The sequence below is a fragment of the Agelaius phoeniceus genome, chromosome 1 (genome assembly GCF_051311805.1).
Source record: "Agelaius phoeniceus isolate bAgePho1 chromosome 1, bAgePho1.hap1, whole genome shotgun sequence".
In the NCBI taxonomy this organism is placed as follows: Eukaryota; Metazoa; Chordata; class Aves; order Passeriformes; family Icteridae; genus Agelaius; species Agelaius phoeniceus.
Window position 1 is genome coordinate 80,322,628 of NC_135265.1, and position 17,160 is coordinate 80,339,787.

Below are 17,160 nucleotides of genomic sequence, written 5' to 3' on the forward strand. Positions count from 1 at the left end.
ACCTGTGTTGTTCTTTACATGAAAAACTGAGATGAAGCTGTACCATGAAAAACTTGGACAATATTTCCAGATATCTAAGGGAAACAGTATTTATCTCTTGTAAATACTGCATTCTCCTTCATCATGGGACATGATGATCAGAGTCGCTGCTGATACTTTTCAGGATTTGCATGTTGGTGTTACTGCATGTAACAGCAATTTCTCTTTTACCTACATAAATGATCCTCTGTGTGTTTCAGTATTCTTCCATCTTCAAATCTTAGACTTTCAGTGTTCTATAAAATTCTGAATTATATAGAGCTGCTTAGTCTTAGGTAATATTTTTTGGTATAGATTCTCTTCAGGCCTATGTACTTCTGTAGTGAATACTGCAGGATTTAAAACTACAAAAACTCTTAGGCCATGGCCACAATGCTGATTTGAAGTGAGATGTGAGTGTAGCTAAAGGGGAAATGGAAGAATGAGAGGTAGAAAGCTCAGCATTTTCTTCTAATTAGTTTTCTGAGATTCCTAATCCTAAATAAAGAATATCTTAAAAATTTATTCTTTTAATAGTATGCAAATGGAAGCTCAGAAGATAGACTGGGCAGACAGTTTCCAGGACAGCCTCTTAGTGTTTTAAATACATAAACTAGTGAGTTTCTATTGAAAGCACTGAAGTTAGGTTTCCTCTACTTTTCTATGTACAATCTATTCCTAAAAGGGAGGCAGAAGTCTCTTCTAATGACTGCAACAACTAATGTGCAAGTTTGTCATTAAGCAACACTTCATTTGGGAAGGAAGTCTGTAGAAATAAGTCATCAAAATATAGAAGCATAACAGCTTGAATTGTGTTGAGTGTTCTTGCATTGCATTGTAGCAACTCTCAGGAAAAAGGTGTGGAAATTGCATAGAAATAGAAATATCCTACATATCAAAACAAATGCCTTCTAGTAGTGACCTGTGATAAATACATGTCAGAGTCTTGTATTTATCTTCATATTGTATTATTCTTCATAAAACTATAGCTTTACCATTTAGTTAATAGTTTCCTGTTTCTCTAGGCATGGTTCATTAAGTAATTTAAGTTAATTAGACTTTTAAAGTTCAGTGATATCTTAATGAATATTCTTGTTGCTGGACTTAGACAACAAATATTGCCCAGTGCTGTATGAACAGCTATGCACACTAGCTGGTATATTTGTTATAGGGCTTGAGACACAGCAATTAAAAAAATTTAAAAACCAGAAACAAATGTTGGGGCATGATTGCTCAGTTTGAGAAGAAGGTGATCATGATTTCAGCATATAGAAATAGCAACTTGTAGAAGAAATGGAAGCTATGAACATGTCAAGAGCATCTGTATAAGTGGAGCTGATGACTTAAAAACCAGTGTAAGATGTAGTCCTGTATAGTCATAGATCTGGAGCTCTATATTGGAAATGCAAGCAGAGTACAAAAGTAGTCTCTCTGTAGTTTAGGTAGAACAAAAGGCCTCTTTCTGTATTAAATAGAAACTAATTGATAAAGTATTGGTTTGTATTATTATTATTATTATTATTTTAAAGATGCCCTATCTGTTGTGTTCAAGTTACTGGAACAGTAGTTTTGAGTATTCTATTGTTATCTAGTGTGAATGGAGCCGATTCAGAAAAAATGGTTGCTTTTTGCACGTCTAATGAGGAGGAAAATTTCTGCTCATGTTTAAAAGCATTTAGGAAAACCCAATCCTGTGATGACACTTCACTTTCAGGAAACTGAAGGCTATGTTAGGGTATGAGGGGGTAAAATAGCACAAAGTACATGTATAAATTAATATGCTACTGTGTTCTTCAGACATATCTGTGTAAAGAATAGGATTTTTAAGTTTGCCTTTTATATGGAAAAATATTTCAGATGCATTCAGCATTTATGAAGGCATGGTAGTAGTTACAAGTTTTCCAGGTATTTGAAAATTCCTTCAGAAAGTAGGAAAGATATTTACATAAGGGTATAAAGTATATTATGCAGGTCTTTTTGGCTCTGCAAAAGCTTGTGGATAAATCACTTATGCATACTTTATAAAGTTACTAGTTTTCTCCTAATCACCAGGGAAATAAGAATTGAATTTACCTCCAATGAAACATCATTCTAAATTTCTTTTGAAAATGAAATTATATTGAATCTTGTAACCCACAAGCACAATAATACCAGTAACTATTCCAGAAGGCTATTTTGTCTATAATGTAATGAGGTGTGTTACATATGGGATTTCAATTTAATTAGAGGAGTAGGCTTACTGCTTGAAGAATGGTATAATAGCTATAGTTAAGCACATTTGTAAACACTTGTGTACCTTGAGGCTTGTGGTTTGTTTTACTTCTCATTATATTAAAGAGATAATGTATAAAACCCTAGCTTCCTCCAGCAGCATCTGTCTTTATTAGAAAGTGCTTACAATATCTTCCACAAGTAACAAAGATCAGTCAGAATCCTGTCTTGACTTGATGGTCATACGTGACTAGACTGAAAAGCTGAGACAGAGGACTTAGGGTGTTGAAGGTAACATGCAGAATAATGGAGCTGTACATATAAAATACTTTTTTTTCCCTACAAAGCCTTTCAACAAATTAGCTTTATTTGTGATAGAAATGTTGTGATAAACCTGAAAATGGAACACTGGAAACAAACTGTAAAATTGTAACAAACATTGCTTCTAAAATTTTCACTTGAGTGTCATAGAAACATAAATCACAAGTGTGGATTGAATGTAATAGCCTTTACTTTTAAAAAGAAATTTTAAAGCTTTCTTTATTTTTGTCTTCAAATTAGATTGTGAATTTTTCATTGTCCACTTTGTATTTAATAACAGCAAAATCTCAAGGATGAGAGGGAGGCTAAACGTGCTGGTCTGGATGGCAGACATGATTACTTACTGGATATTGTTGCCTCTTGTCTCAATCTGGACAAAGCAGAAGTAGAAGATGCTATTCTTGATGGAAATCAGGTAATCTGATGAATTTGAAAATGAAGCTCTTAGTATACTTTGGAACTAATATTACCATTAAATTCCTGGTGAGACAGTTTTCAGACTTCACACCTGAGGTCACTGACGTCTTCTCCTTGAAAAAATATTTTTCAGCATTTTTAATTAATTTGAACAAAAGTGTCCTTAATTCCAGGACCTATTGTAACAATATTGATTTTTAAGTTGATTAGAATTTCTCCTTTCCAGTGGTTATTATAGTTAATATGCTAAAACTTGTGACTGTATTTCATAGTGAAACCACAGTGTGAAGTCTCCCAGTCCTTGAGTATACAGCACAGAGAGGTTCAAGAGTCCTGTCCACAGTAGGTTGCATGTTGTTGTTTCCATAAGGCTGCCAGCATTTATAAGACTGTATTGCAATCTAGATCAGCAAATTAAAATAGGTAGAAGCTACTTGACAAAATAGAATGGCTTATGTGATCTGTGACTGCATGAGGGCTAATACAAACTCATATATTGAGACACTGAAAAATATCACTTTTTAAACAAGCTAGGTAGATGGAAGTAGATATTTTACTTCCTGACACTAAAGTAAACATGGCTGTGGTTTGGGTTTTTTGTGGTTTGTTTTCTCTTGTATTCTCTTTCCATCTGCATGCCTTCAATTTAGGCATTCCATTTCAGTGCTAGTATTGTTGAGAAACTGAAGAAAGTCCAGTAGAAGACCAGTAGGAAAGAGAGGGACACAGGGCACATGAAGTATGAGATGAGGGAGAAGAGGTTGAGTGGCAGTCAAATAGTAGCCTGCAGCTGCTTGAAGACTATTTGTAAAGATGACAGAACGGAACTGTTCTCACTGGGTGCAGAAGATAACTCCAAAGATAAAGCCACATCTTGCAAAATGGCCACCAAGAGACCCTTCTTCACTAGGAGGATAATGCAGCATGGGAATAGGTTACTTCAAGTCAGTTGTGGAATTTCTGTCCTTGGGGTTTTTGAGACTCAGCCTAGAAAAAGCGCTAGATGATTGGAGCTGTTGGTGACACAGGCAGCTGGCCTCAAGACCTCCCAGAGGTCTCTTCCAACATTTCTATGAATTCATGAGATAGCATATGAGTAGTGCAGAGCACTGTCATGCACATTAAAAAGCAGAATTTGTTTCAGCCTTTGTGCATTCTATCTCTAAATGGGTTTCCTGGCAAACCATAGTGCCTGAGAATAGCTGTCAGATGAGGAAAATATTGGCAATTTCTACACTTGGAAAGAGAGAAGTGTAATAGTTGTTTTGACCTCATCTTGGAGGGCTCAGCCAAGATTTTCTGGAATAGCAGCTCATTATCTTGGTGTAACTGAGGCTTGTTATTAATGGAAGAGGGATAATTGTGGCTTTCTTCTGGCTTCTGGTGATCATCTAGCCTTTTTTCTACACTAGAAAGCACAAATGGTACCACCTAATGTTTCTGAAGATGAACTTGAAGGAGCCTTTTCTGCTAAAGATAGCTATGTAGTTAGGAACTACATGGAAGAATGACTCAGATCTAGAAAGATAGTGGATGAGGCCAGACTTTCAAATGCTGAGACATGGATCAGCATATTATCATAAAGCAACTCAGTTTCTTCCCCAGCCTCTATGGCCTATACATGAGATTTGTGGACTGCACTACCAATACATGCTTCAGTGATGCTTGATGGCAGCCTTGAATTGATGAAGAACTGTTAAATTTTCTTGATGCTTATAAATATGTAAATAGGCAAAGGCTTCCCCTGTTGCTGTGATATGAATCAAATCAATGACATATTATCTCAACATGATTTCAAACAGATAGAGCGCATGAACAAGTTCCTGGCCCCTGGAGGTCTGCGTCATCTGATGTTCTACTACCAAGATGTGGAAGTAATGGATACAGGTAAAGCAACTTATATTCTCCTGCAACATTTTACAGTTGTGCTGAGCAGATGTTCAAGGAAAAAGAAAATAGTCAAGTTCTTATAAACTGGGACTTAAAGCAAGACAGGTTTGGTCACACCAAGGCATTGATCCTTGCTCATGAAATGACAATTGATAAATTACCAAAGCTCATTAGTGCACTTCTGCATGTTGCTGCTATGAAGCAGGAAAGTACTTCCTTGTGAGCTCAGCAGCTCTTGCCCGTGGCAATTTGTTTTTGATAATTAAAAGGTGACTTTCACACAAGGTGAGCAGTGACAGATGCCATTCCTCTCCCCTTCAAATATGCTGGCCCTAGAAGCCATCCACATTTCTTGGCACATGACCATCCATCTAGGTGGTCCTGTTACATGACAAATGGATCTTCATGAGGCCCACATTATGAGTAGGAGGGGTGTTACCCCAGAAATCCCTTCTGCACATACCCCTTTACCGAGTGCCCCCATATTCCATGCTTCTGGGGGAAACCTCCTTCTCCCTTACCCTGGAGGTAGCTCAGGACCCCTGTGACAAGGACATCCTCCTTTTGCCCATGTCTCCTCTCCCAGAGCCTCCAGTGCGCTGCTGTTGGGACCAGCCAGGTGCTCTGTGACCTATCAGAGCCTGTGACTGGCTGGTGGAAGCTCACACCGCTTGACTACCTTGGATCTACATGAACAGCCCTGTAAAATTATCTATGCTTAGCTGTATAAATGTGTTTATACATAGGTAAACATATACCTAGATGAGTGTACAAATATGGATTTAAATTTCATGTGTTTTCAGTATATATATGTGTCCATTTTCTTCAGTAAATCTGTATATATCTAAAAGGGATGAAAAGACTATTTAATATTATATAAGCAACTTTAAAAAAAAAGCTTCACAATACACATAGGAACACAGTTAAATGAGAACACAAACCCAATCACTAACTTAGAAATCTGAGGAGCAAGTTTTAACATGCCTGAGATGAAGTGGTGAAAGTATGAAAGAGTGCGAGGCAAGGGTCAAAGCCTGGGAATCTAATGAATGTTGCCCATGCCCACCAACAAACCAATCAGATCACACTACAGTATGGTATGATTTTGGTAGCCTTTTGGGGCTTGGTGCTAAATATAGACAATATGAAAAACAGCAGAAAAAACCACATAAGCAAAACTCAAATGAATTCACAGTAAGGAGTGTATTGGGTAAATATGAAAAAGTCCCTAGAACATCATGCACGGGAGGAAAAAGAAGTTAAGAAACAAAAGGTAGTGATGGAGAAGACAGTGGGGATTAAGTGAGCAGGCTGGAGACTGACTTTGCCCACAGCTGTAAGTGCAGTCACTTGTAATACTGTCAGACAGTAAAACTTCTGACAGTGTTACAAGTGCTGTACATTCTGCAGTATTACAAATGCTGTACATTTTCCCTTTGTAGGTGGAGCAGAGTTTGTAAAAGAATTATCTGTGTTGATTGTTTAGGACTGTGGTTCACAGGCTGTCAAAGCAAAAATGTCAGTTGTGGTGGTAGCTACTAACTGCTAAAGCTAAGTGAATTTTTGTGGCATTGCATGCACCCTCTTGGGAAGGGCGCTTACTATGCCACCTCAGACACAAGCTGGTTTTCTGACCCTGATGTGGATCAACCAACATTTGTGTTAAAGCAGAAGATGATCCCATGAAGGGAGTGTACATGGAATTTTGTGTTTCTGCAGAGCAGGAGACTATCTCAGTGTTCAGGAAGATCTACTTCAGAGTCCTAAGGTGTCATTTAAAAGTTTGATTTCTTGCAGTGTTTTGAAGATCACTATTGACATGAATTTTAAAAACTTCTAGCACCCTTTTCAGTAAGAGTACATCTTTTCTAAAGAGACTGCAGGTTATACTACCTACTTCACCCCCACAGATTGTGGGAAAACTCTGATGACTTTTGCTGGTCTTGCCTCTGTAATTACTTGTGGCACTTTGACCCTGGCCGGATGCCAGGCACTCACAAAAGCTGCTCACTCACCTTCCCCTGCTACAACTGGATAGAGGAGAGAATTTATTGAAGGTTTCATGAATTAAGATAAGGAGTGGGAGAAAACACTCCAAGGGCAAAACAGGCTCGATGTAAAGGTACAAAGTGAATTTATTACCAACTAAATCAGAGCAGGATAATGAGAAGTAAAATAAGCCCTTTAAAAGCCTTTAAAAACACCTTTTCTTCCCCAACCCCTCCCTCCTTCCCACTGACAGGGCAGGGAGAGAGGGCCTGGGGATTTTCATCAGTTCATCACCTGAGATTTGCTTTCACATCTCAGGGAGAGGAGTCCTTCCCGTGTTAGACTGTGGGATCACTCCCATGGGAGACAGTTCTCTGTGAACTTCTCCAATGTGGTTCCAATCTCATGAGCAGCAGTCCTCCCAAAACTGCTGCAATATGGGTCACACTTCTGCAGGGTGCAGTCCTCCAAGGACAGGCTGCTCCAGCCCGGAAGCAGGGACTCCTCTCTCTGGATCACACCCCCCTCTCAGCATCCACTGCTCCAGCATGGGCACCTCCCCATGTTCTCACCACCTCCTTTTCTCTGGCTGGATATAAAACTGCGCCCCAAACTTTGTTTTGCTTTTCATCTCAAATATGTTATCACAGAGGTATTACCACCATCTCTAACTGGCCCAGCCTTGGCCAGCAGCATCTCCATCAGGGATTGGCTCTGCCAGACATGGTGGAAGCTTCCAGCAGCTTCTCACAGAAGGACCTTTGTGGCCCCCTCACTACCAAGAACCATGCAAAACTGAAACATTACTGCAGTATAAAGATAGCCCAAGTTCATTAGCAGGAAATACATCAAATTAATAAAATTTACAGAGTCAGGTCTTTTGCTGGGACAGAGCCCTTGTTGTAATTCTGAGGTATATGAAAATGAGACTTAGAGCTGTGGTGAAAAAAGGGAGAAAGATGATGTGAACAGAAGGATGGGGAGGGAACTTATGGTGGCCACCTGATCCAAAACAGAGACCCCTGGTGCAGATGGTCATGTACCTGAAAGAAAAAATGGGCAGAGGGGTCTATCACTTTTTGGATGTTGTCCTTTAACTGCTGGTATCAACAACTTACTTTTTCATCTTATTGTAGTAGTGCCTCACTGAGATGTGTACGCATGCAAGTTTACTCTGAGGTAATGCTGAAAAGCTAGTAACAAGTAGCATGAGGTATTGTGACCAAAACATATGAGAAATATTTTACCCCCAAAGACACTGCTTCTTCTTAGTGACCCTTTACGAGTGTTGCCAGCAGCCTGAACATGGGAGCAGTATATTCATGTTGGTGGAAGAAGAAAGAACGAGGAACTCCCTTGTAACTCCCTTATTGTTTTTTGTTTGTTTGCTTTTGCCCCAGAGAAGCTGCTGTGGCCTCTTTCTCCTTGTTTTCAGAAGCAGCCTATTTCTTTCTTTTTTTTTTCCCTTATGTTTACATATTTTTAGGGAAGGACAGTTGAAAATAGCTTCTCTAAGGTAAAATGCATCACTACATTTTCTGATTTTTAATTTTTCTTTTTCAAGCAAGAGAGCATTATCTACAGCTGCATGATAGAGCCTATAAAAGGACCTTGAGCCTGAACCATTATTTAGAAGGAATAGAAAAAACAAATAAATGAATAGAAATGAAAGGCTTTTGATGCAAGAATGGCAAAACTAGATGAACTATTTCTTACTGTGCCATGAAGACTCTGAATGCTGCGTACTTTCTGTGGATAGTTCTGTGGGATGCTTCCAGGAGACTGGGACGCAGTGAGGCACAAATAATGACTGAACTGTTTGTGTAGTAAACTTTTCTTTGAATAAATGATCAATGGGTCTTAATTGTTTATTTGTTTGAATCTGTAGAGTACTTTGGCCTTCCAGGAATAGGAATGAACTCTCATTTGACCAGGAAGAAGAAACTGAAAGTATTTGTGACAGAGGGAAAAGACATTGCTTTAACTGGTGTATGCATTTTCTTCATTAGATCTAGTTTTTCTAAACCAGTCACAACTGAGAATATCTATCAAGTAAGTCAGTGACTGCTCATCTCTGTACATAATCTTGTTTAAAATTTGTTTTTATGATGGGGTATTTGCTCTTAGCAAATGGCAATTTGACAGCTCTTGACATGGAGGAATGAGTAAAAAGGACACACAGGTGGGTTAAATGAACCAGGACAAAAAGGGAGTGGGATGGAAATAAAGATATTATCTTGTGGCAGCAACTTGATGTATATCATTGATATGAAAAAAAGGGTACAGAGGAAGAAACTTTAAGACAATCTGTAATGGCAGAGTAATTAGTCAATACCTAAATATTAAGGTGTTAAATTTCAAAAAATTCTAGCAAATTAATTTGAAAAACAAAAATTATTTTACTTTTGAGAGTGCATATGTAAATGTATATAACTAAGTTTTTACTGGTGAAAGACCCCTTGTATTGTCTCTTTTACAGGAAGTAAATTTTAATATGATGGATATAGGTCGAGATGGCTTATTAAAAAGTGTTGAGCAGTTGATATCAGAAATATTCATTCCAGCCTTACAGACTATGGACCGTGGCTGGGTTGAACCTCAGCAAGTTCCCAATATTAAGCAGGACTTCCTTCGCGCCCTTGAAGGATTTGTTAGTGTCCTATCAGGAACTCAGCAAAGTCTGTTGGAAAAGGTAGTATGTTCACGTGGGAAATAGAAAGTGAGTTAGCCGTAGAATGTCTCTAGCTCTGGACCTTTTGAATTAACTGCTGCTGTAGATTACTCATAAAGTTTGCTTTTGTTAAATTGGAGGATAATCCAACACTTCTGTTCATTGTCATCAGTAACTCATTATGCTTCAATCTGTAGTTTCAATAGTTCTGTAGGTGCTTCTGTTCTTGTTTATTCTGGGGCCAGTTCTTTAGAGCTATTAACTTCTTGACTCCCCAATGGCTGTGGTCACTCTTAAATGTTGAAAAATTAATGTATGACAAACTGTTAGTTTCTACCCAGCTTTTGTGAAGGAAAAGGCATGAGAGCACAGCTGCCTGGTTGGTGAATTCTTCAGATTCTGGATTCTAGAATTTCCCACTTCTGGCTCGAGTTTAATTTATAAATATAAATAAATATATTTATATATGTAACAAGTGAGATACCCCAAGGAGGGTAACGAGTTAGTCTTTAAAGTTCCTAGGTTATTTGTCATGAACATTCAGCATTTAATTTTTATTAAACTTTTATTTTAGGTCAGCCTGAAGAAATGTGAAACATATGACCTTAAAACTCTAAGAGGACCTTCAGATTACTTGATGGCTGCTGACAGCATGGAGGTTCTTGAAAAAATAGAAGTCTGCATGAGAGAATGGACCAAACAAATTGAACAGGTGATATATGGGACAAATGTGAAATATAACCTCTGCATCTTGGCAGATGAGTTTAATCCTGTTGTTGTTACAGCTGCCTTTCTATAAATTTGGATGAGTTCAATCTCTTTATTTTAAAGTACTACTGGTATATTTTGTGTGCTTTTACTTCTCAATGGAAATATTACTGAGAGCTTTTTCTATCTGCTTGTTAATATGGGATACACACTTTGGGAAGCTTAGTCCCCTGTCTTTGACAATTACCTGTTAATAAACTACAAAACAGTTAGTAGTTCCCATGGATTTAATGAAAACGAAAAGAACACAGTAATTGAGTGAACCCTGTTCTCAGTGGTCACATTTGTACTTTGAAACATGCTTCGCAGGGGATTTGCAGAAAATGTAACTGTCTGTAACAGCGTTCTTGGAACAGAAGCAAGAGAATCTCTTTAAGTTGGAAATGAAATGACCAAGCAAAATCAAATTTCTTATATGAGGTGGAGGCTAAGTTAAGTAATTTATCAGGCGAGGTTAATACCACTTGTAAAAGAAGAATCAATCCATGCTACCTCTGCAGATAAAAAATATGAGCATCACTCACATTACTTTATGATAAAAGGTTCTTGCAGAAAATGACCAGTTGAGAAAAGAAGCAGATGACCTTGGACCACGAGCAGAGCTTGATTATTGGAAAAAGAAATTGTCAAAATTCCACTACCTTATGGAGCAGCTGAAGAGCCCAGATGTGAAGGCAGTGCTTGGAGTACTCACTGCTGCTAAATCCAAACTGCTGAAGGTTTTTATTTTAAATTATGAGAGATATAAATACTAGAAATGCTCTTTATACCCTAGCTCATTTTGATAATGTATGTAACAGTGCTGGTGGGGAAAACATTGAAACATCTCTGGCTTTTGTTTTCCTTCTCTATTCCTTAGCCTGAGTAGATAAAGTTTAAATCTAGTTCAATTTATTGAGAAAGACTGGGAATCCCCTCAGTCTAAAGGCTGATAATGTACTTCATCCACATGGCTCAAGAGGAATAAATAATTTAACATTTGAAAAGTTAATTATTAAATCAGAATATTGAATTAATGAACTGGATATTTAATGACAAAAAAATTAATCTCCCCATTTTTTAAGCCTCATTTTTATGTTGTTACAGTGCCTGTCAAAATTGCTTGTGGAATCATAACTTCTTACATTGACATAACAAATTTAAAGTCCCATCACCAACAGAAAATAAATAAATAAAAAAAAATCTTGTCTCATCAAAATGAGATGTGGAACAAATCCATAATTATACATCCATAACTCATATATCTTACAGCAACTTGACTGCGCACTACCATTGACTATTTAGCTGCGTGGTGTAAACCAGCTGTCTGATCACAGCCAAATTACTGAAACAAGACAAGGACCCCTTCTTGGGTGAACAAGTATAATTCTGAAATAAAAAAGATCTGTGCTTTCAAATGCATTTAGAAGTTAATGACAAACCAAAATGATCTCAAAACATTTTTTCCCAAATGCATACTTTTATTTTTTTTCAACTTTCTGTTCTTAGAAGTGGCGAGCATTGGATATTCGCATCACAGACGCAGCAAACGAAGCTAAAGATAATGTGAAGTATCTGTATTCTCTGGAAAAATATTATGACCCATTATACAATAGTGATCCTGTAAGCAGAACTTTTGAATTCTCAACATACATGTATTGAGACAAGCAACATGAATATATTCTGTAAGATGAGTTTGGAAATGAAACAAAAAATTTTACAAATGCAACTCCAGTTTGAGATTTTGTGCAGTTGTGGTAAAAGCGGATTAATGGGAGTTTCTGGCTACAAAATAGTACTTGTTATTTTCACACCATAATACCTGTAAAGCTCTAGTTATGATGAACAGACTGGATTGTGTGCTATGGGAGAAAGTGAGTTCCTTAAGATTAAAAATAAAGAAAAGTAAACCTAATGCTATGATAAAGACAAACTTTTGTATTTATTTTGGTGGCCAAGTACTGATTAGACTAACATTTATAGGGCAATTTTCAGCTTCTTGGGTTGGGAAAAGATAAATAGGATTATGTAAATATTAAGACAAAATTATAAATTACCTTCTCATACTATATAATGAGAATGTGTAGGATCGTGCAAGCATAACATGCAATAAACAAAACCAGCCACCCTAAAGTACAGGACTGGAGGAGTCTCCTTGTCCCATTATCTGCTAAAATAGGTGGCAAATAATTGATTTTATTAAAACTGGTTTTGAAACTGGCTGTGTATGTGTCTTGCTAGTCAAAGAAATATGACTGGTAGCCATGAAGACTCAAAACTTGGACCTGTCCTGGCTTCCTCTCTCTCCTCTGAAGCTTCTTCCAAAACCAAATTGTTTCCAAAGAGTGCTCTGGGCAACCATGTTTGTTTCCGTTTACTGGGTGATATTAGAACAGTGTGTTCTTTCAGTGTTTGCAATCTGCTATTTGAGTTTCTCTATTGAAAAGTTATTGGGTTATGATACCCATAAAAACAGAAACAAGCTTGGTGAAGGGGTTATCTTTACATGCAAGCTTACATCAGGTTTAGCAACTGAGCATATAACATATTTTTTGTGGAAAAAGTTCTTTTGCAGAGGGCTTTACTTCTACCAAATCTCACTTGCTGATCTGAATTTTTTCAGCCAAGACTCCAGTGAAAATTTTTCCCTGAAATTAAATTGTAGAGCTTGGGGAATGATGTAGAACAGGCAGCTCTGCAGGAGAGGCCCATGCAGACAGGGACAGAACCATTCCAAAGGCCATGTTCATAATTCTCCTGCATTCACTAATTATGGATTATGATAATGGGGGGTAATAGAGGTACTGAGCAGAGTTCAAACTGTGTATTTCTTTCCAGGTGTCCATGCTGGATGCTATTCCAGGACTCATAAATGCAATTAAAATGATTCAGAGTATCTCTCAGTATTACAACACTTCTGAAAAGATCTCCTCACTGTTTGTGAAGGTTGGTGCTCAGCAGGAAAAGAAATATTCCCAAATTTTTTTCTGTGTTGTTGCTTGAGTACAAGAGAAAACACAAAGGAACCAAGCAATTGGGGAGACAGCACTTCAGTCACTTTAATGCTGCTTTTTGAACATATAAAGAATTGGAAATAGTGATAAACTACTTCAAATGTAGGACTTTTTTGTCCTAAATTTAGGACAATTTAGTTTACGAATTTTTTGTTACAAGTTTTGCCTGTTATCAATGGGATTTTTTTGTAGAACCAAGCATGTTAAATTCATATTGCCCTTAAACCCCCACATGTTTGCAAAAAGAAGAAAATGGATAGAAAGGACAACCTATTCTTTACTATTTACACTCTCATGGGCTCTTGATTTTACCTTGGCTTGCAGACCAGACAAAGACTAATGACTTTATAGCCTTCAATGCTATCTCTAGGTTGGTACAAGATGTGTAGGTTTAGGAAGAGCACAGTTAACCAACCGCATTTTTATGTCACGTTCTGGAGGCTGGGTGTTGCAAGGAAGACAGTCTACCAATGTGGCTGGTATTTGGTATCCCTGTTTGTCAGGCTTTAGGTCAGCAGACTCAGGGGAATGGGAGAGAGAGAATGGCAAGACCTGCTTTGTCTTAGAATGCTGCTTTTTTCACAAAGTTGAAACTGCTTTTAGGTGACCAATCAGATGATCACAGCGTGTAAATCTTACATAGCAAATGGCGGCACAGCTACCATCTGGGATCAACCACAGGAGAGAGTTGTGGAAAAGCTACAAGCAGCTATTAGACTTAAACAGGTAGGTGGGAAGAACATATACGAAACAGACTATAAGGTGATATTTAGGAGGGCAGGAATGGGAAAATTTTATGTGGGAAAGCACTGTTATAGCGAAGAAAAATGAGTTAACTGAAAAATATCCACTGGAGCTGGAATGTTTATGCTAGAGCTAACAAGGAATTTGGTCTGTTGATCTTCTGGAAACAGAATTTTGATGCTTAGTCTATCTTAACTATGCTTATAAGAGAATTGCTTGGATTTTCATGCCTGTGTTTCTCTATGTAGTGTCTTCTCACTTGATGTGAAGAGTTATGAATTAGAAATTAAAACAGGGAGAGTTACTAAACTGAATATATTTCAAAGATGTGTGGACAAGCTATACATTTAGAACGGGCAATTTAGTGAACTGAGATGAATCCAGCTGTTCAGTTGACCTAGACTTGTTAGAAAGACAGCCTTTGTTTTTTTTTTTTTTTTTTTGAATACACTTCTGTGATAATTTTTTAGTTTTATTTTTCTTTGTTCTTTTTTTCCCCTAAAGCATAGTATTATAGGATAGTTTGGCTTGGAAGGGTCTTCAGCAGGTATCTAGTTCAACCTTCTGCTCAAAGCCAAAGCAAGGGCAGTACGAGATCAAACTTGGTTTCCCAATCCTTTATCCAGTCGTGTCTTGAAGTTCTCCAAGGATGGAGAGATTGCACAGCCTTTTTGGGCATCCTTTTTCACTGTTTGACTGTCCTTGGGATGAAAGATTCTCTCCTTATATCCAGTCAGAACCTCACCCATTTCAATTTCTGCCCTTTGCTTCTTGGCTTTCTGTCCATGTGTAACTGTAAAGAAGAGCCTGTCTGTCTTTTGTAATATCCCTGTACATATTGGGAGCTTCATATAGGCTCTCTGCATTATTTTTATTCATTCCCAATATGTGCTGGCAGGACTAGAGCTTCATCCTAATACCTCCTGAAGCAACAAATCTTGCCTAGTTCTAGCATAAATTAGTATAAATTTGTATGACATCTTACTATCAGCAATGAGCACTAAACTTGTCTTTTTCTATCAAATTGTCCAGTTGCTGCATGAAAATATGTAGAAAAATGAGGTATTCATTTGAGTCTTATAAGTTCCAGAAACTTTCAGAAATTCAATAGATTAAAATATAAAATTTGAATCAGGAATAACATAGCAAAATCTAGACCCTTTGTATTGATACCTCCAAGTGAGGATATTCATACATAAATGTGATAAAAAGAATTAACATTTTATTATAAAGAGAACCACTATTGAAAGAAACCATTTTAAGAAAATCTGTTGACTATGTACTTTGACTTTGGGAAGAATTTAGCAAGTTTGAAGTAAGGTTTGTGCCTTGTTATGAATTCAGGATGAAAAGTGGATGCTGTTATGGAGCAGCATTAAAACTTCAGGATGTAATTTGTTCTTGAAAGGGATTTTTGAACCTTGATTACTCAGTAAAACTGCTCAGCATGCAAACATTTTCAATCTCTAGAAACTGGGCTGTCATCTTGGTTATTCAGTAAACACATCAAACCCTGCTATGAAATGGAGGGAACAGAATTTCTTGCTAGCTAAGGATATATACAATTACATACATGTGCAGTTTGGTCATTTGATGAAGTGTGTAATCCTGTAATAGCTTCGATAGGTTAGTTTTCAGAGGCAAATTCTGTTATTCTCTTTATAGTGTTCATGATTGTTTATTGATGAAACTCCTACTTGCAATCAGATTAGGATAATACCTGTGTAAATTTTGTTCTAGCTAAAGATAGTACCTTTTGTTATATGCTTGACATTCTTTAAAATTCCTTGTTCTAAGGAGTATCAAAATTGCTTCCACAAGATAAAAGAGAATTTGGAAGAAAATCCAACTGAAAGACAATTTGATTTTAGTGAGATGTATATATTTGGAAAATTTGAAGCCTTTCATCGTCGTCTAGTAAAGATAATAGATGTTTTCAATACTATGAGAACCTACTCAGTTCTACAGGAATCTAAGATAGAGGGACTGGAAGGAATGATCACAAAATATCAGGTACACATTAGATTTTATATATTGGGTCAGTCTAACTTGAACCTTTATGAGAAAATATGAAAATTTGGGAAGTGTTTATTGAGAGAAATTAACTCTTTAATTGTGCTAAAATTACTAGATAATAGCAACGTAAGTATGTGATTACTGGGGAAATGAGCAAACAAGATGAAAGAAAAGGTGCCAGTGGTCATGTGAAAGAAGTATGCTAAAATCAAAGCTGATTGAAAAAAAGCAACCAAGTGGGGTGACTTTGTAACAGGAGTAATGGGAGCACGGTGTTGTGCTATGATCACGATAAAAAGTGAGATGTGCTACATTTCCATCTCTACAAATGTTGGGCTAGCTGTGAGTGCCCCTTTGTTCATTAGTATTACTATGCAGTTTTTTTTCTTTTTGTTTTTAAGAGAAGTGTGACTTGAGTAACAAGATCTTTTAAGAACATAAATATGTTAAGTTGTGCTCTTTTCCTTCCTTCTTTCTCAGAGAGCTTTCTTTTCTACCAAATGGAGTCTTTCCTGCTTTTACTGAGCCTGAGTTAGCTTACTTTTTTGTGTAACTTTATTAGTGCAGTATCATAATTATGGTGCCTTTAAATATTGAAATAAATCAGAAGGTTTCAATGTGTGGACTTTATAGACAGATTTTTGAGATGGTATATGATTCAGTGTCTGTACAGGCAAATATGTAATTCTAGTTTGTTTTACTCTGTCCTTTGCCTCTTTTTTATGGTCAGGAGTCAATCAGTGTGCTTTAGTGAAATAACTGTAGTGTAAAATGTGACCATTGCGTGGTCCTTCCTGGTTTGATTTACTCCCTCTGTAGTCTGGGGTTTTGGTTCCTTGAATACATCCTTCACAGTAGCCAGTTTTCTGCTTTGTTCTGTTCTACAGTCTTCTGAGAATTGGCCAGGGCACAGCTATAAGGATAGCTTAGTCCGAGACTCTTCCATGTGGGCAGGACAGGTGTGGACTGCTCTAAATTTTGTTTCCAAGAGCTGCTCTCCAAGCCAGGCTTGTACCACCAGGCTTTTCAGCAACACAGGTTGCTAAGAATTTTCAGATCATGACAATGAAGGTAGTCCTTTGGTAGGCTGGAACACAGGAATCTAATTTGTTTGGGGCATTT

The 17,160-nt window shown here is 37.3% G+C and overlaps 1 protein-coding gene across 5 annotated transcripts in view; it reads left to right on the top strand.

Moving 5' to 3' along the window:
• The window catches only part of DNAH5 (dynein axonemal heavy chain 5), a 134,771-nt gene that overhangs the window by 21,290 nt on the left and 96,321 nt on the right, over nucleotides 1-17,160 (top strand). For all 5 annotated transcript variants that reach the window (XM_077182137.1, XM_077182149.1, XM_077182145.1 and 2 more), the window contains exons 2-11: nucleotides 2,831-2,965; nucleotides 4,770-4,854; nucleotides 8,735-8,898; nucleotides 9,326-9,538; nucleotides 10,092-10,229; nucleotides 10,828-11,004; nucleotides 11,774-11,887; nucleotides 13,103-13,210; nucleotides 13,882-14,004; nucleotides 15,820-16,035. In XM_077182137.1, the coding sequence (XP_077038252.1) occupies nucleotides 2,831-2,965; nucleotides 4,770-4,854; nucleotides 8,735-8,898; nucleotides 9,326-9,538; nucleotides 10,092-10,229; nucleotides 10,828-11,004; nucleotides 11,774-11,887; nucleotides 13,103-13,210; nucleotides 13,882-14,004; nucleotides 15,820-16,035 (1,473 nt within the window). The remainder of the gene's footprint in view (nucleotides 1-2,830; nucleotides 2,966-4,769; nucleotides 4,855-8,734; nucleotides 8,899-9,325; nucleotides 9,539-10,091; nucleotides 10,230-10,827; nucleotides 11,005-11,773; nucleotides 11,888-13,102; nucleotides 13,211-13,881; nucleotides 14,005-15,819; nucleotides 16,036-17,160) is intronic.